At 29.1% G+C, this 21,087-nt stretch overlaps 1 protein-coding gene across 1 annotated transcript; it reads right to left on the bottom strand.

Moving 5' to 3' along the window:
• Positions 1-1,141: 1,141 nt before the first annotated feature.
• LOC106471802 (26S proteasome non-ATPase regulatory subunit 6-like) lies at positions 1,142-20,763 on the bottom strand. Its single transcript, XM_013932459.2, has 8 exons — positions 20,403-20,763; positions 14,445-14,650; positions 13,372-13,517; positions 12,443-12,662; positions 6,603-6,711; positions 5,334-5,502; positions 4,172-4,277; positions 1,142-1,315 (listed from the first exon to the last, which is right to left on the bottom strand). The coding sequence occupies exons 1-8, from the start codon at positions 20,545-20,547 to the stop codon at positions 1,247-1,249; spliced, it is 1,170 nt and encodes a 389-aa protein (XP_013787913.1). The 5' UTR covers positions 20,548-20,763; the 3' UTR covers positions 1,142-1,246.
• Positions 20,764-21,087: the final 324 nt, after the last annotated feature.

Here is a 21,087-nt window from a genome sequence, read left to right as displayed (position 1 = left end):
GCAGCTAATCATTGGTAGAATTATCGATGTACTGCTGTCTATGATGATGAGTTAGAAAGCCAGAAAAATTGTCTGATTTTTGCATGTTCTATAGTGCATTACTACCATTAGGATAAAAAAAAAAAGTAGGGTTAAGTGTCATCGACAGTTACTTAGGCTAAATGATTGTAGTTTCATGTTACAAGTTGAAGTCATTTCAGAAAGAAGAAAAAAAGGTGGGTAATTTAGATTTTTCTTATGGTTAAGAGGTCAGTCCAATTGACCAACCTTGTATAGAATTAAACTTGAGAAAATAACAGCTGAAGTATAAAGTTTTACTGAAAATAAACATTTGAAATGTAATTGGTAGGTTTTAGAGATTACGCAAATGAAATTTGAAGTATTTTTAATTTAAACATGAAAATTACTTTGCACACAGACTATTCAAAACAAATACTCTATGTTTACTGAAAGACTGCCAAAGTTTGTATAGATATACATACTATATTAATTGTTTGTAGTCTCAAATCTATAAAGACTGTAAACAAGTGCAGAGAGGTCACTTGATTGGTTAAATCGACCAAGCCTGTGTCAAGACAGTTAAATGACTTTTGCCTATAATGTAAAAATAAGAAGACAGATCCAGGTATGGTGTGAACACTCATATCAGTTTATAGCCTCTAAATAAAAATACTGGTACATCATAAAAGATAGTTTGTTTTAAAATGAGATATGAAATGATTTTATCAAAGAATGTTATGAAAAAAAAAATTGCCAGGTGTGTATGAAACATGTAAATCAATCAATAGCAACATTCCTTCCTCTCTGCATTAGTTGCGTGAAAATGCATTTTGATATTGATTCCATCAAGTATCCACTTTACAGGCACTTTCACAATTTAATACTTAAAATTACCAGTGGACCCAACTGCTTGTGTACTAATTTTGTTAGTCAAAGTCTAATAATATAGGAAAAGAATTTTGCAATTAATTCTACAGAAGTAACTGTATCAAACATTTTCCTAAAATGAGAGATCATGTTACAGCTGTGTGCAAGAGATAATAACTGATCCGTTTTTAAAATATTTGTCAATTAGTTTCCAGTCTATATAATCTATAATCATGTGAACTGAAACTAATTGAACAATAATGTGCAGACACAATAAAATTATTCAAAACATTTATTTTAATGTATTACATAAACACTGTCAAATTAGTGACTTCAGTAAGAAAAAAAAAATTTTAGATTATCATAGAACAATAAGAAATTAAATATTGATAACCCTGCTTAACTTCTGTATCCTGTTCAGCAAAATGTCTCCTTGTTTGATACAAGCCTGGAATAAAAATGAAAATTATTTTTAATCTAATTCAAGCTTTTCATTTGCAAACTGTAAACTCAAAAGAAACAAATCCATCAACTTTGACATACAAAAGAAATAACCATCTTAAAAACACTTTACCCCTTTCCAGACTGGAAGGGTATTACTGATGCTCATGGTGGAAATACTCAGCCAAATTGCAAGAAACTTGGTACAAAGTTTATAAAAAAAATACATGTGATTTAGTACTTATAATTTTTTTATATTTTGAAATTTTCAAAAGTTTATTATAATAATTCCATTCAGTTTCAGCTGTTATGTCATATTTCTTTATATACCTTTACTTTGTTGATTGAAAGTCATTTCATAAAAGACTTACCTTTTAAAATGGCATCACTGTTACTTTTGTCAAGATAAATTTTTGCGTGGTTATAATACAAGAAACTTAACACATTAAATATAAAAGGATTATGACATCAGAATAGTTTGTTGCCACAGTAATCCTGCAGCTATCAGAAACAACTAAAATGTTAAAAATATACATGTATATATATAATTCTCAGATCTGTGGTTTGTAAGTGTTGGAAACTTCACTGCTACAGGAATTCCAGGTAGCAATATGTGGAATAACCACTATTTGCTATATACTGACATAGATTAGAATCTATTCTATCATTTTAAGCCTTTGTCTAACTATTTTCAAAGCTGAGTTTCATCAGTAATAGTAAGTCCACATACTGTAGTAATAAAACCACTGATAGAGAATGAAAGTGATAACATGGATCTCTATATTTTTAAGATAACGAGTTTCTTTAAAATGAGGAAAACATATTGATGAATGCCTCATTTACAGTTGAGACTCCATGGAGCTGCACAGAAATGAAAGTTGGAACATCATTTTCATTTGTTTTAGTTATATCAATCTTAAGATGTGTATGATTGAAAAATATTATTGAAACAGAATTACAATAATACTTTTCACTTAAATTTTGAAACTTGACATGCAGATGTGCAATTAATACTTGAAAGAAGAACACCAGTTATAATGTTCAAACTTTTCAACTATTTACTATTGAAGTCCTCTACGTGTACAGAACATTTGCATATTCTCATATATCCTTCCATACAGATAAGGGAAAAAAAACCTAACAGGTTATGTCACTAATGTATTAGTGATTTTTCAATGCTACTTTGACATATAATAAAACAGTTACACCAGACAAAGATTTAGTATCACATATCTGAATAATTTTATTTGTTAATGTACAGGTAATACTTCCTTAAACCTATTCATGTATAATCCCTTCAAGTAATTCTGTTTGCAACAAACACAATACAGTTCACTACTTTTAGTAAGCTGGTCTTGTACGTTGATTTGAACTTTACCACCCAGGATTACTAATAAGAGATGGACTTCCCTCGTGCTGGTCTAACTCTGTGTCTTAAATTTGTTTCTCATCACAAAACACAATTATGATAAGAAGATCATTCAGTGCATTTGCTACACGAAAAGGAAGAATTAACTGGTAAAATTCATATTACCTATTCTTCAAGTACCTTTAGGTTACCTGTGGTGAGATCTCATCACAAAAACTCACACATAACTTCAGGTTTCTCACAAGATCCAACTATTAATAATAATAGTAAAAAAATTACAGTCCACAAGGAGAAGTTACTGTAACAATATCTTTTGTTGAACTGTGTCAAAAAGCACAGTAACTGACAGTGTAATCTTAACCGGATGATTTTCTGCACATCATACTTTTCATGGTGTAATCTCTCTGGTTTACTATTATGAAGACAGTTGTTACAAGTTAACAGGGGGGTCAGCAAGCTCTAAAAGTGTTCACAGTTGGCTTGGCCAAACATGAAAGTGTAACTCAGTGATGTGAAGATTATTTGTATATTATATACCTAATGTAATGAAATATAAGAAGCTTTATCAATCTTCAGGTAGACATCACATGTCCAAAAACTAAATAAAACAACATCGGTAGAACTAATTTCTCTAATTCAAAATAAGCAATGTGGTTAGACATTTTAAAAGAGGAAAATATGGAAATATTAAATTGGTACTCAAAATAATTTTCATTAGACTAAATAACCACTCGTTTGAAGCTTGTTCAATATCTTTATACAATGTTTTGGCACAATATATATGTAGTATTAAATACTGTAGTAGCATTGACAGTGACACTTTCATTTTAATTTGATTTCAGTCTAGAATCATCATGTCTATCACCTGATCTTCCCTACTGGAAAGTTTAAAGTTCAGGAATGTTACACTTATTAATTATTTAATCTATTCAAATAGAAATTTCCAGTTTGATTACTGTTTAGTAAGTTTTATATATCTGTTACAAAGTATAAAGCTATTATATTCATATTATTAATATCCCAGTGATAAATCTCTACAATATCAAAACACTCTTAGATCTAGTGAATGTGATTTGAACTGTTTAAAAATAGTACTAAGAGTAATTACGATTATCTTAAATAGTTTCAAATATATTGTTGAACATTCTGTATTTAACTTTAGTGCAGTGTGATTAAAGAAAACACACACACATAATTTGCTGTGACCCAAATTTGACACTTAAATATCAGCTTATAAATAACGATAATGAAATAAGCAACAAAATTCAAGCGAGTTTCTCTGTGCTTAATAAAATAAATCAAGAAGAAATTGAACACATAACAAGATAATAAATTATATGTTTTCTGGCTACTTAACTTCAAGAACTAAAACTTCTTAATTTGTTTCTTCACTGAAACTTCTTAACAATATAAATGTCACATATTATTAGTATGATTTGGACATAACAAAGCTACCAAACATACGGTTAAAAATACTTGTTAATTTGTACTCACCTGATACTGATAATTCTTGCTGTCTGGTCTATTTGTCTCAACAATTCCTCCAACTTTGTCAATCTTGCAATGCAAGCGCCCAGCAGCAATGAATCGAGCCAACTCCCTGGCAATGAAATAAAACAAACTATTACGAAAAACTCCATGAGTGAAACTTATACTTCAATCTGTTTATATTTTAGATTATTTATATCAATATTTCCAGTTTAAACTGCTTAGATTTTCTTTATTAATCACCTGAAGATATTTACTCTTTTGATGAGAATTTTAAGTTTCAATTAACCTCTCGATAAGTAAACAGCTCCTGAAAGAATTGTACTTAACAATCTTGTGATATTTAGTTTTCATATTAAAATTTTAACATGAGGGGTATACAAGATTTTTTTACACCCTTTCAGAATATTTTAAGTCAAGTATGATTCACTAGATCAAATTAACTTTTCATTAATGAATTGGCCCTTAAGAGTAAATCTCTCCGTAAAGATTTATCTGTTCCAATTAACTTCTCACTACATTTGAAATTTACTAGATAATTTTATTCACTTCACGGGAATGATCAGTATAAAAACAAATTACACAACTGGCAATTAATGCAAACAAAATAATCCTGTTGTTTAATGAAGTGTGATATTAAACTAATGAACATTTCTTTTTTTAATCCTGTTTCAGTTGTTTAGTGATTCTTTTGTTAATTGTGCTAAATTTAAAGAGTATCATTTAGGAAATCAATGAGGTCAACCATTGCCTGGTCTTCCACTGTTAGAGAGAATGCTTACTTAGTTTCATTATAAGACACTTTTTTTTCCTAAATAATATTTTTTAAATTCAGCTTGACAGAAGAAGTGAATGTAAACTTAAGCAGCATATGTCTGTGCTAAAGCACAGTAGATCTTACTGTCTCTCAATTGCTATAACTGTGCATGGTGTAAAAAAACCTTGTACTCTAACTTACTTGAAATTATTTTTCTTAATTCCAGGCCATTACTGATCTTCATTTGAAAGATATTATTTAAACTTCCCCTTTTTGATACAAAGTTAATACCAAAACATGTGAAAAAGGTACATTTTAAAATTCCCAAGTCACCAGTAATACAAACTGGAATGATATGATGTATATTTATTTTTAGGCACAAATGAATATTAGAAAATAAAAACAACTTACTGGTCAATAAAAGCTACAGTAACTCCAAAGGCATCGGCCATATACTGAAGGGTCAAACTACGATATGACTCCAGCAGTTGGGTATATGCAAGAATTCTCATCTCTCTCACGTAGTATCGATAATGGGGAGAAAACAAACGATCACGTCTTAATACTCCCTCCACGTGAGCTTTACAAAAATCATTAGTTAATTGAAAAAACATTACATAGTCCAGAAAATCTATTACTAAAACAACACACTATGACGTCTAAGTATATAATAGCACATTACCAAAAATTTAAATGATACACTTCAGATTGTACCATGATCTTAGGTCAATTGCTGCTTACTAGAAAAAATTACCACCTTAAGCAAAAATAAGAAATTCCAGGTTTAAGTTTAATATTCTGGGTTTAAATCAAATTTAAGTATAGGAATACAAGTGGGCTTCATTTTCCTACAAATATAACAAGATTTGTTTGTTTGACATAAGCAGGATCATACACTTTGAAAAATATTAAAATTATATTGATGTATGCTCACAAAACATTACTAATAAGCAATATTAATTATTACAAAGAAAATCAAACTTTATAGGGTTGTTACTATTCTATAAAGTTATTAATTAACTGTTGTTATTTATAACTTCCTAGTACCTAAGTAGGTTTTAGGTTATACTGTTCTTGGTAAATATGTAAATTTCAACTATTCAATTGCTGAATAGGTACTAATAACACATATAAAGACCAAATATGTTGGATATTTCATTTTAATTGCTTATCTGTAACATCCCCAAAGAGCTTATTCTTTATTTCATATTTTCCTAGTTCTGTTTTTTATATAAACTTAAGTTAAGAATAACAAAAGTATAAAACATTTTCTAGTTTCAGGATTTTCTGGAGAAAAATATAAAGTTGAATTTTGTATTTAAAATTAAAAATAATAGATAAGCTGCAACCAATACAATTTCACAATGGCACTCGTAGCTTTTTTTTGAAGCTCAAAGACATTTTGGTGTTATTCTGAAGTGAAAAATTGAACATGCTGCACATCTTACATAGTACCAGTACAAAAAAGGAAGTCCTGTGGTGGAGATTTTTAAACATTTCAACATATAAAATTTTTACACCTTATAATCTGTTATTCTATGATTTAATTGTAGTTTGAGAAGAGGATTTTAATTCTAAAAATATTAGTTAAGCAAAGACACATTTCCCAGTGTTAAATAATACCTGAAATATCATTTGTCATACTTTTTGTTTTCATTAAAAATCTGCATAATAACTTACCAAGTTTGCGGAAAAACTGTTCATAGTGGCAGTTGTATAGAGAAAACAGGTACTGTTTAATATCAGGAGTGCTGTGAAGAACTTCTAAAATTTCAGATCCCTTGACAACCTATAATGAAAAAAATATTACCATTACAGCTACAATTAGAACATGTATGAGCTTACAGTAAACAAGAAATTATAAAACATCCAAGATATGTAGTTTGATAACAAGGTATGACTGTGCAGTCATAAGTGTTCATTTGCCATCATTGTACTTTAATTTTAGCAATATTTCATGATGGTTTTTAAATATACAACATAGAAAGATAAAATATTATAGATATGTGTGATGTATCACATTCAAACAGAACTTTAATGGTAGATTTACATTAAAAATACATAAGGCACTATACTCTCTAGTAGCAAAGTACATTGTGCTTGTTGGGATCAATTAACTATGTTCTTTCTATTCATGAGCTTTTAGAGATAACTCCTTTCTAAAATTAAGAGTAACTTGAATGTGATAAGTATTACTATTGGTCTCACTGTGATGTAAATCCCACTTATTACTGACTAAAAAAAGTGGTCAAACTTTTGTTTTTTGCTTTGGTGTCCCTTTTCCATAATCATGAAACTTTTCCACAGACCACCCGTATAGAACTCACAAACCATCAATGGTTCATGGACCACAGAGTGAGAATTGCTGAATTTAAAGATCATGCTTTGTCACCTTATGTAATATATACTACAAGACTCGATGTCTCATGGCTGAATGGAATAAGTACTATTTAAATTAATACTACATATATTGAATAGCAGGTGATTTTGAATACTGAGTGAAAGTTGGAAGGAGATGCACAACAAAGTGTTAGTAAAACACCCTTTAACATCGTTTTTCATGAAGACCATAATAAGTGTGATTAAAATTATTAGGCTTATGCAGTATAGTATCACATTTATCACAAACTAAATAATAATTTCTTTGAATTTTGTTTTAGCTTTGTACACAATAAATCCAGTACAGTTTCAAAATCCACCTAATGACAAAACAGTGTTCTTAAGTGCAAGTTCTAAAATCACTCAACTTTAAGATAAGGCTATCAATAGTTTAACTGAAATAATCTCATTCACTCTATTAAACGCATGAGATATATGGGGAAAAACAAAATGTCATCTGATGTTCTATAATTTAAATCAATTATCCAATTCAAACATATTTGGGCAGTAGTTTTTGTAACAAAAACATCTATTTATATAGTTTTTTCATCAATGTAAAGTTTACATATAAAAAATGTTGTTTGCTAGATTTATGTAATAATATTAAAATAATAAACACATCTCCAATAAATCCAATGCAACAAACATCTTGATTCCATGTTTGTAAAAAAAAAAAGAAGCCATTTTCACTCTTGCTTGTGTACTTTTATTTGTTCTCATAATTGCACATATAATGTGCCATAGGAGTAGAGCTGGGTGATTTAATCAATTATCTATGACCAATGGTTGCATTAATTACTGTCTCAAGCTAATGAAAATTAGGATTTACAATTATTCCAACTATCCATGTAATAATTGAAATGTTGCCAGTAAGTTTGTTTGTTGTTAAGCACAAAGCTACATAATGGCTGGGTAGGGGAGGATGCTTCATGATTCGAGGGTCTCGGGTTCAATTCCCAATGCCACTAGATTTGCTCGTCCTGTCTTTGTTATCAAAAATCTATTAAAGCCATCTGCTACTGTCACTAAATTTGAACTGCCAACAAGATGGAAGGTAGCTGGCTGGCAGCACTCACTGCCAACTCTCTGGTTACTTAAGTGTTAAATAAAGTGTAAATTTACTGCTTTTTAGACTGTGTTATTTTCTATTTCTTTATATCATAACTGTATTCTTTAACCCTTTCACTACAGCTGGAATGTATATTTCCCAGTGCACTTAGAAATATACGTCCCAGCTGCAGTGAATGGGTTAATGTTGTATAAGCAGGCACAAATTATGGGTAGGGTCCAGATCCCTCCCACCTATTTTAGTTCCATAACTTAATAATTTGAAAAAAAAGCAACTTGTTTACAAATGCTAAAATATAAATTTAGATGTACACTTTATTTCTTTCAAAATTTAGCTATTTAATTTTAATTACAAAAATCAAAATGTTTGGTTTCAGCTGTATTTATATTCATATCATTCACATGCCAAGAAATAAAGATATAAGCTTTGAAATTTCTGAATTGTAATCCAACCAAGTTACTCATAATGACTTTTAGAAGCTTTCTAGTTAACTTTATTAGTAAAGTTACCAGTAGTGAATAGTTATAAGTAAAGTAAACAATGAAAGGGATATATTTCATCAGTAGTGCTAATTGAAGACTTGTTGGAGACCCCCCCTTCCTTACAATATCCTGGATCGTCAATTTTGAGTAAGAGTTTTGTAAAGTATGGACTTCTAACAACATTTAACATAATTTAAAGACACACAAATTCCTTGTTTTGAAAAATGTTTAATGAAAGTATTCCATCTAGTCAGTTTTAACATTTCGTTATTTTATTTGTTTTATGAACACCAATATTGTTTGTCAAATATCACATATTGATTTTTGTACATTTTGAAAAATATTTATATTTCCAAGAATGAAAAAAGTATTCAAAACATGATACTGATCTATAGCCAAAACTAGTCTTTTCTTAATATTTTAATGATTATATTTTAAGGATAATAAAGTTTAACAACCTCATATTAAAATTTGTTGTTTGAAAATGTCACAATGTAACATGTTTATCTTAATCAAAGAAAATTAGTTTTAATACAGTAGACTTGTGAAAATATGTAGAGATACCCACAAAATACTACTAAGTTTGTTATAGGTTTTGTACTATTTATGTATGATACATTTTCACCTACAATACCTTAGAATTAAATCCTAAATTAGTGTACCTGAAAACAGTATTTCTTCAAGTGAAAACAGGATTTCCTCTAGCTATTCATATATTTTCACCCTATATATATTTTTAAGGCAATTTCATATGTTAATTCTGACTCTTTTAAACAACTTTATCTCAAATATTTTAGAATTGATATTTTATCATTTTTTGGCTCTTATTTCTGCACAACTGCAAACACTTTTGCCTGTAAACAAAACAAAACCTGCTAGTCAATTTTTTTTTCTGCCCATCCCAAAGAATAACTATTTTTACTAAGGAACCTGTAACCCCTTGAGAATATATTATCCATTTCTTGATTTTCAACCCTCTTCCCTTAGTTTTTATACAGACCTCGGTCGAAAACTTGTATTGGTGACACACCAAGTAGTTAGATCATTTACTGATAAAACACAGCTTTGAAAACAGCTATAAAGTAAGTTTAAATTTGATTAAATAGAGAAAAAATTAAATTGTCACATGTTAATAGAGTAAATATATAGGTATGAGATGTTTTTTTTATTTTCCATTAAAAGTTTAACACTTAAAAATGACAATTCTAACTACTTAATTTATTTTTAATTAACAAAAATTTTACTCTATTTTTTTACATAATCAACATACATTTTGTAAATGAATACTTTTAACAGATCACTGTTTGTAACTTGATTTATTTTGTGCGTTTCATGATTTGTATAAATCACAACACTTCAGAATCTGTTTGATCTGACAGTTTACTGGTTCATAATTGTAAGGTGATTTAAACAAGATTATAACAGTGCATGTTTACTTCATTTTACTATTAACCACTTATATGTTAATGATATTAGTTGTATGTTTAGCATGCTACAACACTTAAAACATGTTTATTTTTTTACACATTATAACATTCAAAAATTGTTTCACAATTCCTGACCAGCTGGCTACAGCAATCCTTTCTTAATTCAACCTGTTTGAAGGTTTTCCATGTTGGCCAGTACCTACAGAACAATTTAATAAACAAGGCATGGAAATTCCAGATTTTACAAAGACAAAATGCCTGGTTCTAGGACAGTTGTTACCCATACAGCAGTAGTTTAAACTACAAAATGTTGAAAGTCTAGCTGTTACATGTGTCAAGACTACTACTAATTTTGATTTGTTTGGTATCCATGTTGGCCAGTACCTACAGAACAATTTAATAAACAAAGCATGGAAATTCCAGATTTTACAAAGACAAAATGCCTGCTTCTATGACAGCCGTTACCCATACAGCAGTAGTTTAAACTGTTGAAAGTCTAGCTGTTACATGTGTTAAGACTACTTCTAATTTTGATTTGTTTGATATATTTCTAATTTTCATTTAGATAGTAGAAATATATAAATTTTTTAGTATAGAAAAAAAACTGTCATCATAAAAAATATAGATGCATGCGTGGTTTGTACATTTGTTGCTTATTTCTAGCTGAAACAGTTTCAAAACAGTGAATTTTTTAATATGTGGTGTCAAAAACTGTAAAATTCAGTTAAGTGTACTTTGTTTTCTTAAACTTTTAAAGCTAGAAAGTTCCAAAATTACTTCTAAAAGCTGGAATTATTTCCTTCACCATCTACTTGCCATATAACTATTTCCATATATAAATTGTAAACTTTTCAATTTTTAGTTATTACATCAGAAGTCACTCTTTGGTCACATGCCTTCAAATAATTCAACTATACCTATTTTTCTTGTATATGTGTGTGCACTACATAAAGAATATAAATTTACAGGTTCCTCTGTTCTTACTTCTTTATTTTGCTAAAATAATTACTTTGACAGCTGGTTTTCACTTTAGAGAAACACCCATTGGTAATTTGAAACTATGAAAGTTTACAATGGATCTTGCCTGGGAATGACCTTGGAGATTAGAAAGGGAGTCATTTTGAAACAGATATAGATAAGTTCCAAAAGGAGTACAGAAGTAACCTTTATAATTCAGATTTAGAATGAGTTAAGACAAGTACAATATATTCATATTAGTTTTAATGATACACAGAATATTTAACTGCAAAATCTTTTTCAATAAAATGGGCAAGCAAATGACATTATTAAGCCTGTAACTGTATTAGTTGCTGTTCATAAATGCATATGTTATGTTAGTTTGAATGAAATGCTCAAAAATAAATATGGATGTACAAAAATATAAAAAAAAAATAACTAAATGTTAATATTTTAAATTATTTTCCTGGGACTATTACTTATTATGTGAAATTAACAAGATTAATGCAAGAATAAGAGTGAAATACCAATGGATTTTGAGTCACGGAACATGCATAGTCAATAGAGAATCCTGTGAGATATCTACTCTTCAGGTCACTGGTTACAGCTGTATTGTATAACAACACAATATATAGCTATGTTATGTAGTTGTTGTTATTCTATTATGAATTTGAGATTTAATGAAAAATCAAGTCTAAGTTCAAAAATGTTTAATGGTTATCATTTTGTTTGAAGTGTCTGTGTTTTACAAATATTGACAAGTTAATTATTGTGGATGCAAATTCAGTAATGGCAATATATTGCCTCTAGACTGCAAAGGTTATATAACAATTGCAAAGACTTATCTATTACATATATCAATGCTCACCTCTGAGATAGCACTAACCAACAAAAACATGAATACACCAACAATATGTGCCCTACCCCTAAATAGGAGCAAGATTCCCATGAAGTTTGCAGAGGTATACTTAAAATCCAATAAGTATTAATCTATTCTACAGCAGTACCAAAACACATTTGATTTGTGTGCTGTTATGCAAAAAGACCCCCTTTTCTCATAGTTCCACTTTAACATTTTAACTGAATTAAATGGTGTTAGTCATAAAATCAACTGTGTAAATGTAACTAGTGAAAATTCTCAACATAACCAAACCAATTTTTCTCTACAACAAATAATTATGTAACAAACTAATGATAAAATCTTACTTTTTCTCTCAGATCCACCCGAGGTAAAGCAATCACACTACACAGTACAGCATAAGTGACAAACGTCTGGTAGTTCATTAATTCATAGCAAGTAAAAGTTGACACAGTGTCAAGGAAATAGTTAGCTGCTCCTTTGAAGTCTCTTATAGCAAAACAATAAACACCTTGATAAACTTTGAGCCTGTTTCGACGATCCCAGTCTCCTCCTTCTTCAATAAGACTAGGAAATGTATATGTCAGCATTATTTCATAACATTAACAAAGTGTCTTCACTACTTTTCTTAAGATCTATACAAATTATTATTTAAAAGTTTCCAATTCTAACTAGTGTTTGATTCCTCTTTTGAAAAATTTTTTCACTTAGTGTATAAAATGTCTGAATATCTTCAAAACAGAATGTCAGCTGAATGGTTTAAGATACTTCAAGACTGTTCTTACTTCTGTGGTAACATTTTTCATACAGAAGTTTAATAAAGTTAATATGGTATAGCAGCTGGATGATTATACATAACAATTTCCAGATTAACCTTTTCATACTGAAATGTAATATTGCACTAAAAACTGTGCAAGCTTCTCATTAAACTTGTACAGGTGCAAAAGTCAAATCTCAACAATAATATGGCCATAGTACAGAGTACAAGTAAGAATTTATAATGGCCAAATATTTTTACATTACATTTGTTTATTATCTAATTAAATTATATGAGCATGTATAACTCTAAATTCAAAATGTATACAATTCTTAGTAAAAAAATGTATAACACTGAAAACCTTTGACATCAATATATAGTAATTCAAAACTGAGGACTGAAACAATGTATTTACGAGAGACGGCTTCACAAGAATTTTCATAATGATTAAAAAACAAACAGTAAATGCAATGATATACAGAAATCTGTCATTATCTAACTAACTTTAAGAAAACTTACCTTTTGGCTTTATCAATGTTACGAGTAATCAGATCATGGTCCATGTAGAAAAGACCAATTCTGATCAAGTGAAACAACAGGTCCAACCTGTGGCCTAAAGACACTGTCTTTTCGTATGTCTTGCGAAAAGCAGTTAATGCTGCTTCCTAAAGGCAATAATTTAAAACAATTACTTCATAGTGCATGTGTAGAAACTATCTGAATCTGCCATTATTATACTTTAATGATGATAGTTTAGATACATACAGATATTAACCAGTGTTTCAAATTTCTTTTAATTAATTTTGTGACACAGTGTATACAAAATTGCATCTTTATCATTGCTAGCACCAACAAAACAATATTTTTTCAATGTTATATAAAATGATTCACATTTCTTTAGCTACCTGATATATATGAAAAATGCGTATCACATGCACCTTCTATCATTCATAATTTGTTTTTAAACATACTCTGGTTTCCTTCACTTTACACACACAACATTATTCTCTATATATAAGCTGCAATGATACTTTTAATAAAGTACAAGTGACCTTAAAAGTACAGTTTTGCTACATTCTTCATACTTTAAAAAAATATTTATTCCAATTAAAATTATGACCACATTGAACTAAATAAAAAGTGATTTTTCCTTGTTAGTAATGATTTATTAACTTCAAGTTAATTTACTGGTTTTAGTGAATAGCACTTCTCACAATTTTATTTATATTAAAGACAAAAGGTAACTTAATATTTTGAAAGATAAGTTAATGCAACATAATGTTTTTTTGTTTTTTTTATCAATAATAAAACTGTGCACTATGATAATGCCACTGTGACAAACCTTGAACTAATTTCACCGCATGTCAAAATAAAACACTTATATATGCAAAAATGTCAAAGGGCATGAGCTCAAATAGTTTTTGTGACATGCCTGAGATTACTATTTTGCCTTCACTGGCTAAGAATATATAACTATTTTTTCAGTATAATTCAACTGTAAGGTAAAAAAAAACACATCAAGTTATAAATTTCATTATGTTTTAGTTCTATTTAAATTACTACAAGTAACATAGCAACAATAGATTTTATACCTTGTCTCCAATAGCACTTAGATATTCAGCTTTTGCCAGGTTGGTGTCTCTCACTTCCATCTCACCCAAGTTCTTCTCAGCATCTTCTATTGCTTCCTCCAAACTCTTTAACTTTTCCTCATTAGCTGTTTTCATCTTAGCCAACAGCTTTTTGTCTATTGTCCATCCAAGGTCTTTACATACCTCTTCATAAAATGGAGCCATGTCTGCAATGATACAGGATATTTTCACAATAACATCTACTTTATTTTAATTTATAAGTTGCTTTGTTTCCAAGTTATCGAACTTAAAAGTCAATAAATTTGTCTTCTCATATAAATTCGTGACACTGGACTCTATTTTCTTATGCTGCTTAACTCATTTGACCAAAATAATAAATTATAATTTGTTACTTACACAAAAATGACATTTGTTAATTTCTTTCAGAAGTAATATTAAAGTAATCAAAAATATACAAAACAACAAATTTAAAAAATTGTAAAAAAGTTATTCAATCATTTTTTTAACAATGCAAATGTAATTCAACTCTGTATAATTGCTTACTTGATATGTTACTAGCAATTGTGGGAGCACTAAGTACAATGTGTGATCAGATACTTTACTTAATATGTGTGAAACCATAATGGCAGTGCTGATAATGCTTCTTAAACTATATGTTGCTTAATGCTTTGACTATGACCTACTTACATTGTAAAGTTCTTTACATAAATGAAACTATGTGGATGAAATTCTTTTAAATTTGAGATGAAAGGTCCTATAAGTATGTAGTTTTTGAAAAATAAGATATTTAATTTTGATTTTTTTCTAAAGCAATGTTTTTCTCGTGCCTTTTTTTTTCATTTCGCATGTTGCCTATCCAACATGCACAGTAATTTTCATTTTAAGATTAAAAATACTTTTATGCATCAGAAAATTTACAAGTTTCACATATGAAATCCTTATAATGTCCAGATAGTTATCAAACATTTTGTAAGAAAAATATTTATATTTTTATCTGTTATTTTCACTAACAAATATCTGTATGGATTTGGTCGATTTGACCAATCTCATAACCACCATAAAAAATTAGGAAATAAATAAAAATTATGCCTTTTTCGTTTTAGAATGACTACAAATTATAACATGAAAACATAAATGTTTAGACTAAATAGCTTAAATCTCATAACATTATACATTTATATATAATTTCCATAATATTGACCTTTCAGCTATGCCTGGCTAACAGTACAGAAGTTACAAAGATGTGGTACACGTGCACTCATGTTACCATATCCAATAATATAAAATTGACCTGACTTAGTTGTTTTAGTGGACTAGTATTTTGTAAAATAGTCACATTTCAATTATTATACATTATATATATAGATTATTGTTATTTAGAAATATGTTCTTAAACTTATTTTTCTTGAAACATTGAACAATAAGTAAAGCGAACAATTATTTCTTCTAGTTTTGACCTTTGTACTCGGTTACTGCTTGATGTAGCTTGCTAAGCCTTAAGAAATTTTGCACAAGGAGGATATGAAATGAAATAAGTTTTTTTTTAGGTTTTATATATTATATCTACATTTGAATAACCAAAAAAGATCATAAATTACTATAGAATTCCACTATAATTTATCAAGCTTAGTAACTAAGATGTATTTTGGTCTAAAAAATATCAAATTTCGAGCAGACTAAAGACACAACCGACCTCCTTGAAATCTTGATTCGAAAGAACAATATGGGATCCTAAAACTTTAAAATGGCTGAGAAAGCCACTATGGGAATATTCTGTGCTTTTGACTGATTTTTCACATCATATATAGAACTATGTTTACATAAGGGACCATTTCCAAAAATTGAAAGAGATGAGCTGGGCCACTGCATTTTGTTCAGTACATGAACGATATCTCAGCAAATAGAAGAGATAGGAGGTTCTTATTTTATATTATAGCTTATCAATATCAGTAATTTGAGTTCCTAATTTGTACAAAACTATAGAATTTGTATTTTGACATCAAAAACATCTAATTTAAACCAGTGCTGCACATAAATTGTTGTATAGGTATGTTTTTTAATATTTACTTTTAAATTAAGAAATTAAATAATATATAATACTAAAACTTGAATTATAATCTACAGTTTGATACCAAACTTAATGACATAAATTCATAAAAAAGTAATTCAATAAAAGTTTGAATGTGAATCAACAAACGCGATGACATGGCCTTTGACCCATGTAGAAAGTTAAAAACCAAAGGTTTCCAATCACAGCCTGTCCTAAATAATTTAAAATAACCACATTTCAGAGCTATTCCACTCAAAGCAGTTTTAAACCCCAACAAAAAAGACAACTTAAAAATGTACATACACTGATAAAAGTTTAGCACTGTATATTAAAATTAACATGTGCTTAAATAATTCTCAATGAATGAGTATATGCACTACCACCTTATTTAATTATTCACTTAATGTTTTTAAATGCTATCGACACTTACATACAGATTATTTCACAGTTTTTGAATAGTATATTGATTGAAACAAACTTAAATCAAACAATAATTGTGGAATATTATTGAGTGTATCGTTAAAAGACATTCATAACAGTAAAGGTACCCACATGATTTAATACAATATAATCACAAGTCCTCCAATCAATCTGTAGTTTGATTTTTAAAACCTATGTGTACATGATTCTGAAGAATTACTTTAATTATTCTTAAGAAAATTTTGTAGCAAATGTTAACTGTAATGTAAATGAAATTTGTGAAATAATGATTTTGTTAACCCACTTGGTTTTTAGGCATCTAACAAATGCTGCCTAATTTGTGTAAAATCTTTTGATAAATTAAGCACTTAGTAACTTCTTACAAAAACAATTAACAGAAAACTTTATATTAATAATGAATGCAATTATTTTTGTAACACTTAAGTTTCATTTTCATATTTCAAATGTATAGTGGTATTGGTAATAACATTTTACAAGTTAAACGATTATCACAGTAGCTCAAATTGTAACATGTAGAACACAATCATCAAAAAAGATGCTTTGGGCCCTAAGGAATGCCATCAATAATTAAACTAAAAGCTTTGGATGTAAACAATTCATACAAAAAATTAAATGAAAAATGCTGAGTATGGCAATTTAACAAGATAACATTGGAAAACTGTCAAATTTCAATTTTATTTTTTAAATTTACCTTCAAGTCATGTTCAGTTATGGCATAGCTGTTAGATATGTGTTTAGTATACAAAATAACTCGTTTTCATCCCAACAATAACAAACATCCAGGAGTGTGAAAACTATTCCTAATAAATAAGGATTCCTTACAGGTCCATAAATTGTTTGAAGTGGTGAAAAAAATGGAAATATAATAACAATATAAATGATAAAACCATACAAGATCTTCATTTTTTTTAGTGACTGTCCCTTCAACAGTACAGTACGAAGATCCTGAATTTCTTCATACTGATACATCACTCAGAATTATAAACTATTTATTCTGATACAATTATTCAAAGTCTCACACAATTCCATTAAACACATTATGCAAAACATTTAATAGTACCATCATTTCATACTGACAATGTAAAAAGAGAGAGCAATATAACATCACATTGAGTTAGTGAAATTTTTAAACACGGAATATTATATATAATTAAAGTGATGTGTTAAACAATGCAGTTTATAAATATGTCCCAATATTAGCACAGACCATGATAGGGAGGGGGGGGGGCTCATAATAATGTACGAGACCTACATGGGTTTGATTTTGAAGTCATCTAATATTTTGATAATTTTATCTGAATCACGTTAACGCTTGTTGAAAAGTCTCCAGTTATAGCACCTCTGTGATATAAATCAAGTTACAAGTATCAAATCCATTATAGAAGGGATGTTTAAACTACATATGTTTCTAACTCATATTTTATATTTTGTTAATATTTTCTTATTGAATGAGTGCCTAATCTACAAAATATGGAAAAGTATAAAACAACTCTGTAGTATGTTGTTTTTTGTTATTAAGCACAAAGGCCTATCTGTGCTCTGCCCACCACGGGTATTGAAACCCAGTTTCTAGTGGTACAAGTCTGCAGACATACCACTGTGGGGCAGTATGTTGGAATTGTACATGTTTATGCATGTGAATGATTTCTAATTTATAGTTACTGGCACTGTTTAATTACAGGCCTGCAAATTTATACTTCATATTAGTTGTTTTGGTTTTAATAATGGATTTTCCATAATTCAGCTACACTGATTTCACAAATAATATTCTTTTTTTTTCTATCACGTAAGGATTTTTTACAAATCAGAAAGAAAAAAACACTCTTACTTAGATCAAATTATCATTTCATTTACCACAACAAACATTTTTTTTATGTTTGGTAACAAAAATACAAACAAACTGAAGGAAAGAGAAGAAAATTTATGTCAAATGAATATGCATTCTCATTCATCCTGATTTTTTTTGTGAAAGCTACATCTTTTAATCTCAAAACTACATGTTGTGGTCTTTCTTTTATGTATTGTGTTAACATGTTTTGTGAAAAATCTGTAAGTTATGAAGAAAAATGGATATCATTTTTGGATTCAGCATACATGAATTACCGTAGAACATGTCAAAATTTCAAGTTCCCACATTTCTTGAATTCATCAAATCTAGTAAATAGTTATTATTATTTCCAGGGTTCAAAACTAGTCAATTAACAAAAACAACTGCTGTGCTAAACAATAATCTGGATGTAATGATCACAAATTGTTGATAAAGGAAAGTCTACATATGAATGAAAATCCAAGCCTCAATAGAAATTCAAACTCATTCATTATCGCTTTATTCAAATAGCTCTTTTTTTTTAAATTGAATATTTTATAATATCATAACACTATTCATTGTATATTTTTATATTAGTAATTATACTAAAGATTGTTAAATTTGCTATTTTCATGGATTTGCTGAATATGTCTAACTCCAAAACATTCATTAAAGATGCTTACAATTGTTGCTAAGGCTCTACTGTTCATTATCAGACTTTATTTTCCATCAAATGTATCAATCTAGACCAATAATTAAAATAAAGCCAAACTGATGTAAAAATGAGAATTACAGAAGAATATAACAATTAGTAAATATGCATATAAAAACAAAGGTTAATTAACAAAATAAAACAAGGCACACAGTTTTATTAACCATAAATCAGACTTGTTAAGTACTTTTCCTACAGTTAATCAAGAGATAAATTATGCCACTGCAAATGTGGTTACGTGACCACTCCCGTAAAACCAAGTTCTGAGATATCAAAAATTATGATGATGACAAAATTAAACTCCATGGAAAACATTTTAAAAAATCATGACTGTCTTCATATAACTAGTTGATTCATTTTTTCCATGTAACACAATGAGAAAAATAACACAAAATTTCATTTATTTCAATCGTTCAAAAAAGAGCCATATTGACAACTCATCCTTGTATTTTCCACATCATCTCTCCCACGTCTCCTTGTCATTCCAAGTTCCACACCTCTCTGTGTTGAAATATATCATGTAGGGAGAAGTGACTTCTCCCTAAAAAGTTAAATTTTGAGTCTAACATGATCCGTGGTTGAACATCAGAAATCCTAGGCTTGGGGTAATTAACTGTTACAATAGACTTAAAATTTAAATAAAAATCTTTATATTAGAAAACAAACTTGGGCAAAATAAGATTTTTCTTGTTATAAGTTGTATATATCTCAGTTAGGCCTATGTCTATACTTATACGCTATACTCGGTAGTAACATGAGAAAAATCAAGTTTAACTTATACAATATACATGTGTCGACTGTACACTAACATTACGCCAAATATTTTTCATCTTAAGTTTACTAAAGTCTGACTCCCTATAAAAGTAGACTACAATAATATTATACAAATTGTGAATACGAATCAACTGAGAAGAAAGGCAGTGTTTTAAAAGTTAGGCTTTAACTTACTGTTCTCCTTCATCGCATTCAATAAATCATCTTTCAGTTTTGCATCATTTTTGTTTTCGTCTAGTGTTAAAAAGAATTTCTGTTGAGCTATTTCTAAATTTGGATTTTTCTTCAAACTTTCTTCTTCTAAATTTTCAATTGGCATGATGAAGCAGCTTTTCACGTTTTATGCTACTATTTATTGGTACCCAAACTTAAGAGCTGTGATGCTCTGGTGAGTGAAAGTGTAATTAAATAAAATTACCAGTCTTAAGTAAAGCCCATTTCGAAGAAGTGATTGATAATGTTGTATTTATTATACAACAACTTTAATCTTCCTTCTTTCATATATTACCACGTATTTGTTTCATACCTAGAAGTGCGGGCCGTATTATGACATCTCTCTCAAAAGCGTTCTCTAACAGTTGAGTGGCAGATTTCAAAAATATTTCGGAACAACATTGTTTGACGGTGCGCAAAGACATCTCTCTCAAAAGCGTTCTCTAACAGTTGAGAGGCAGATTTCAAAAATATTTCGGAACAACATTGTTTGACGGTGCGCAAAGACATCTCTCTCAAAAGCGTTCTCTAACAGTTGAGAGGCAGATTTCAAAAATAATTTCGGAACAACATTGTTTGACGGTGCGCAAAGAAACACAAAGACCTACTTGACGTTATAGTTACACCGCTAAGAATCAAGCTCCAT

Source organism: Limulus polyphemus, unplaced genomic scaffold (assembly GCF_000517525.1).
Source record: "Limulus polyphemus unplaced genomic scaffold, Limulus_polyphemus-2.1.2 Scaffold4, whole genome shotgun sequence".
Lineage (NCBI taxonomy): Eukaryota > Metazoa > Arthropoda > Merostomata > Xiphosura > Limulidae > Limulus > Limulus polyphemus.
Note: the sequence above shows the minus strand (reverse complement) of the source record. Positions and strands in the feature narration are given on the sequence as shown.

Bases quoted from the DNA above. Each gene is read 5' to 3' on its own strand.
- LOC106471802 (XM_013932459.2), bottom strand. From the start codon at position 20,547: ATGCCAATTGAAAATTTAGAAGAAGAAAGTTTGAAGAAAAATCCAAAT. The intron at 14,651-20,402 runs GTAAGTTAAAGC...GTATCATTGCAG, and splicing joins GAATGCGATGAAGGAGAACA to ACATGGCTCCATTTTATGAA. The intron at 5,503-6,602 runs GTAAGTTATTAT...ATTTTTGTAAAG, and splicing joins ACAGTTTTTCCGCAAACTTG to CTCACGTGGAGGGAGTATTA.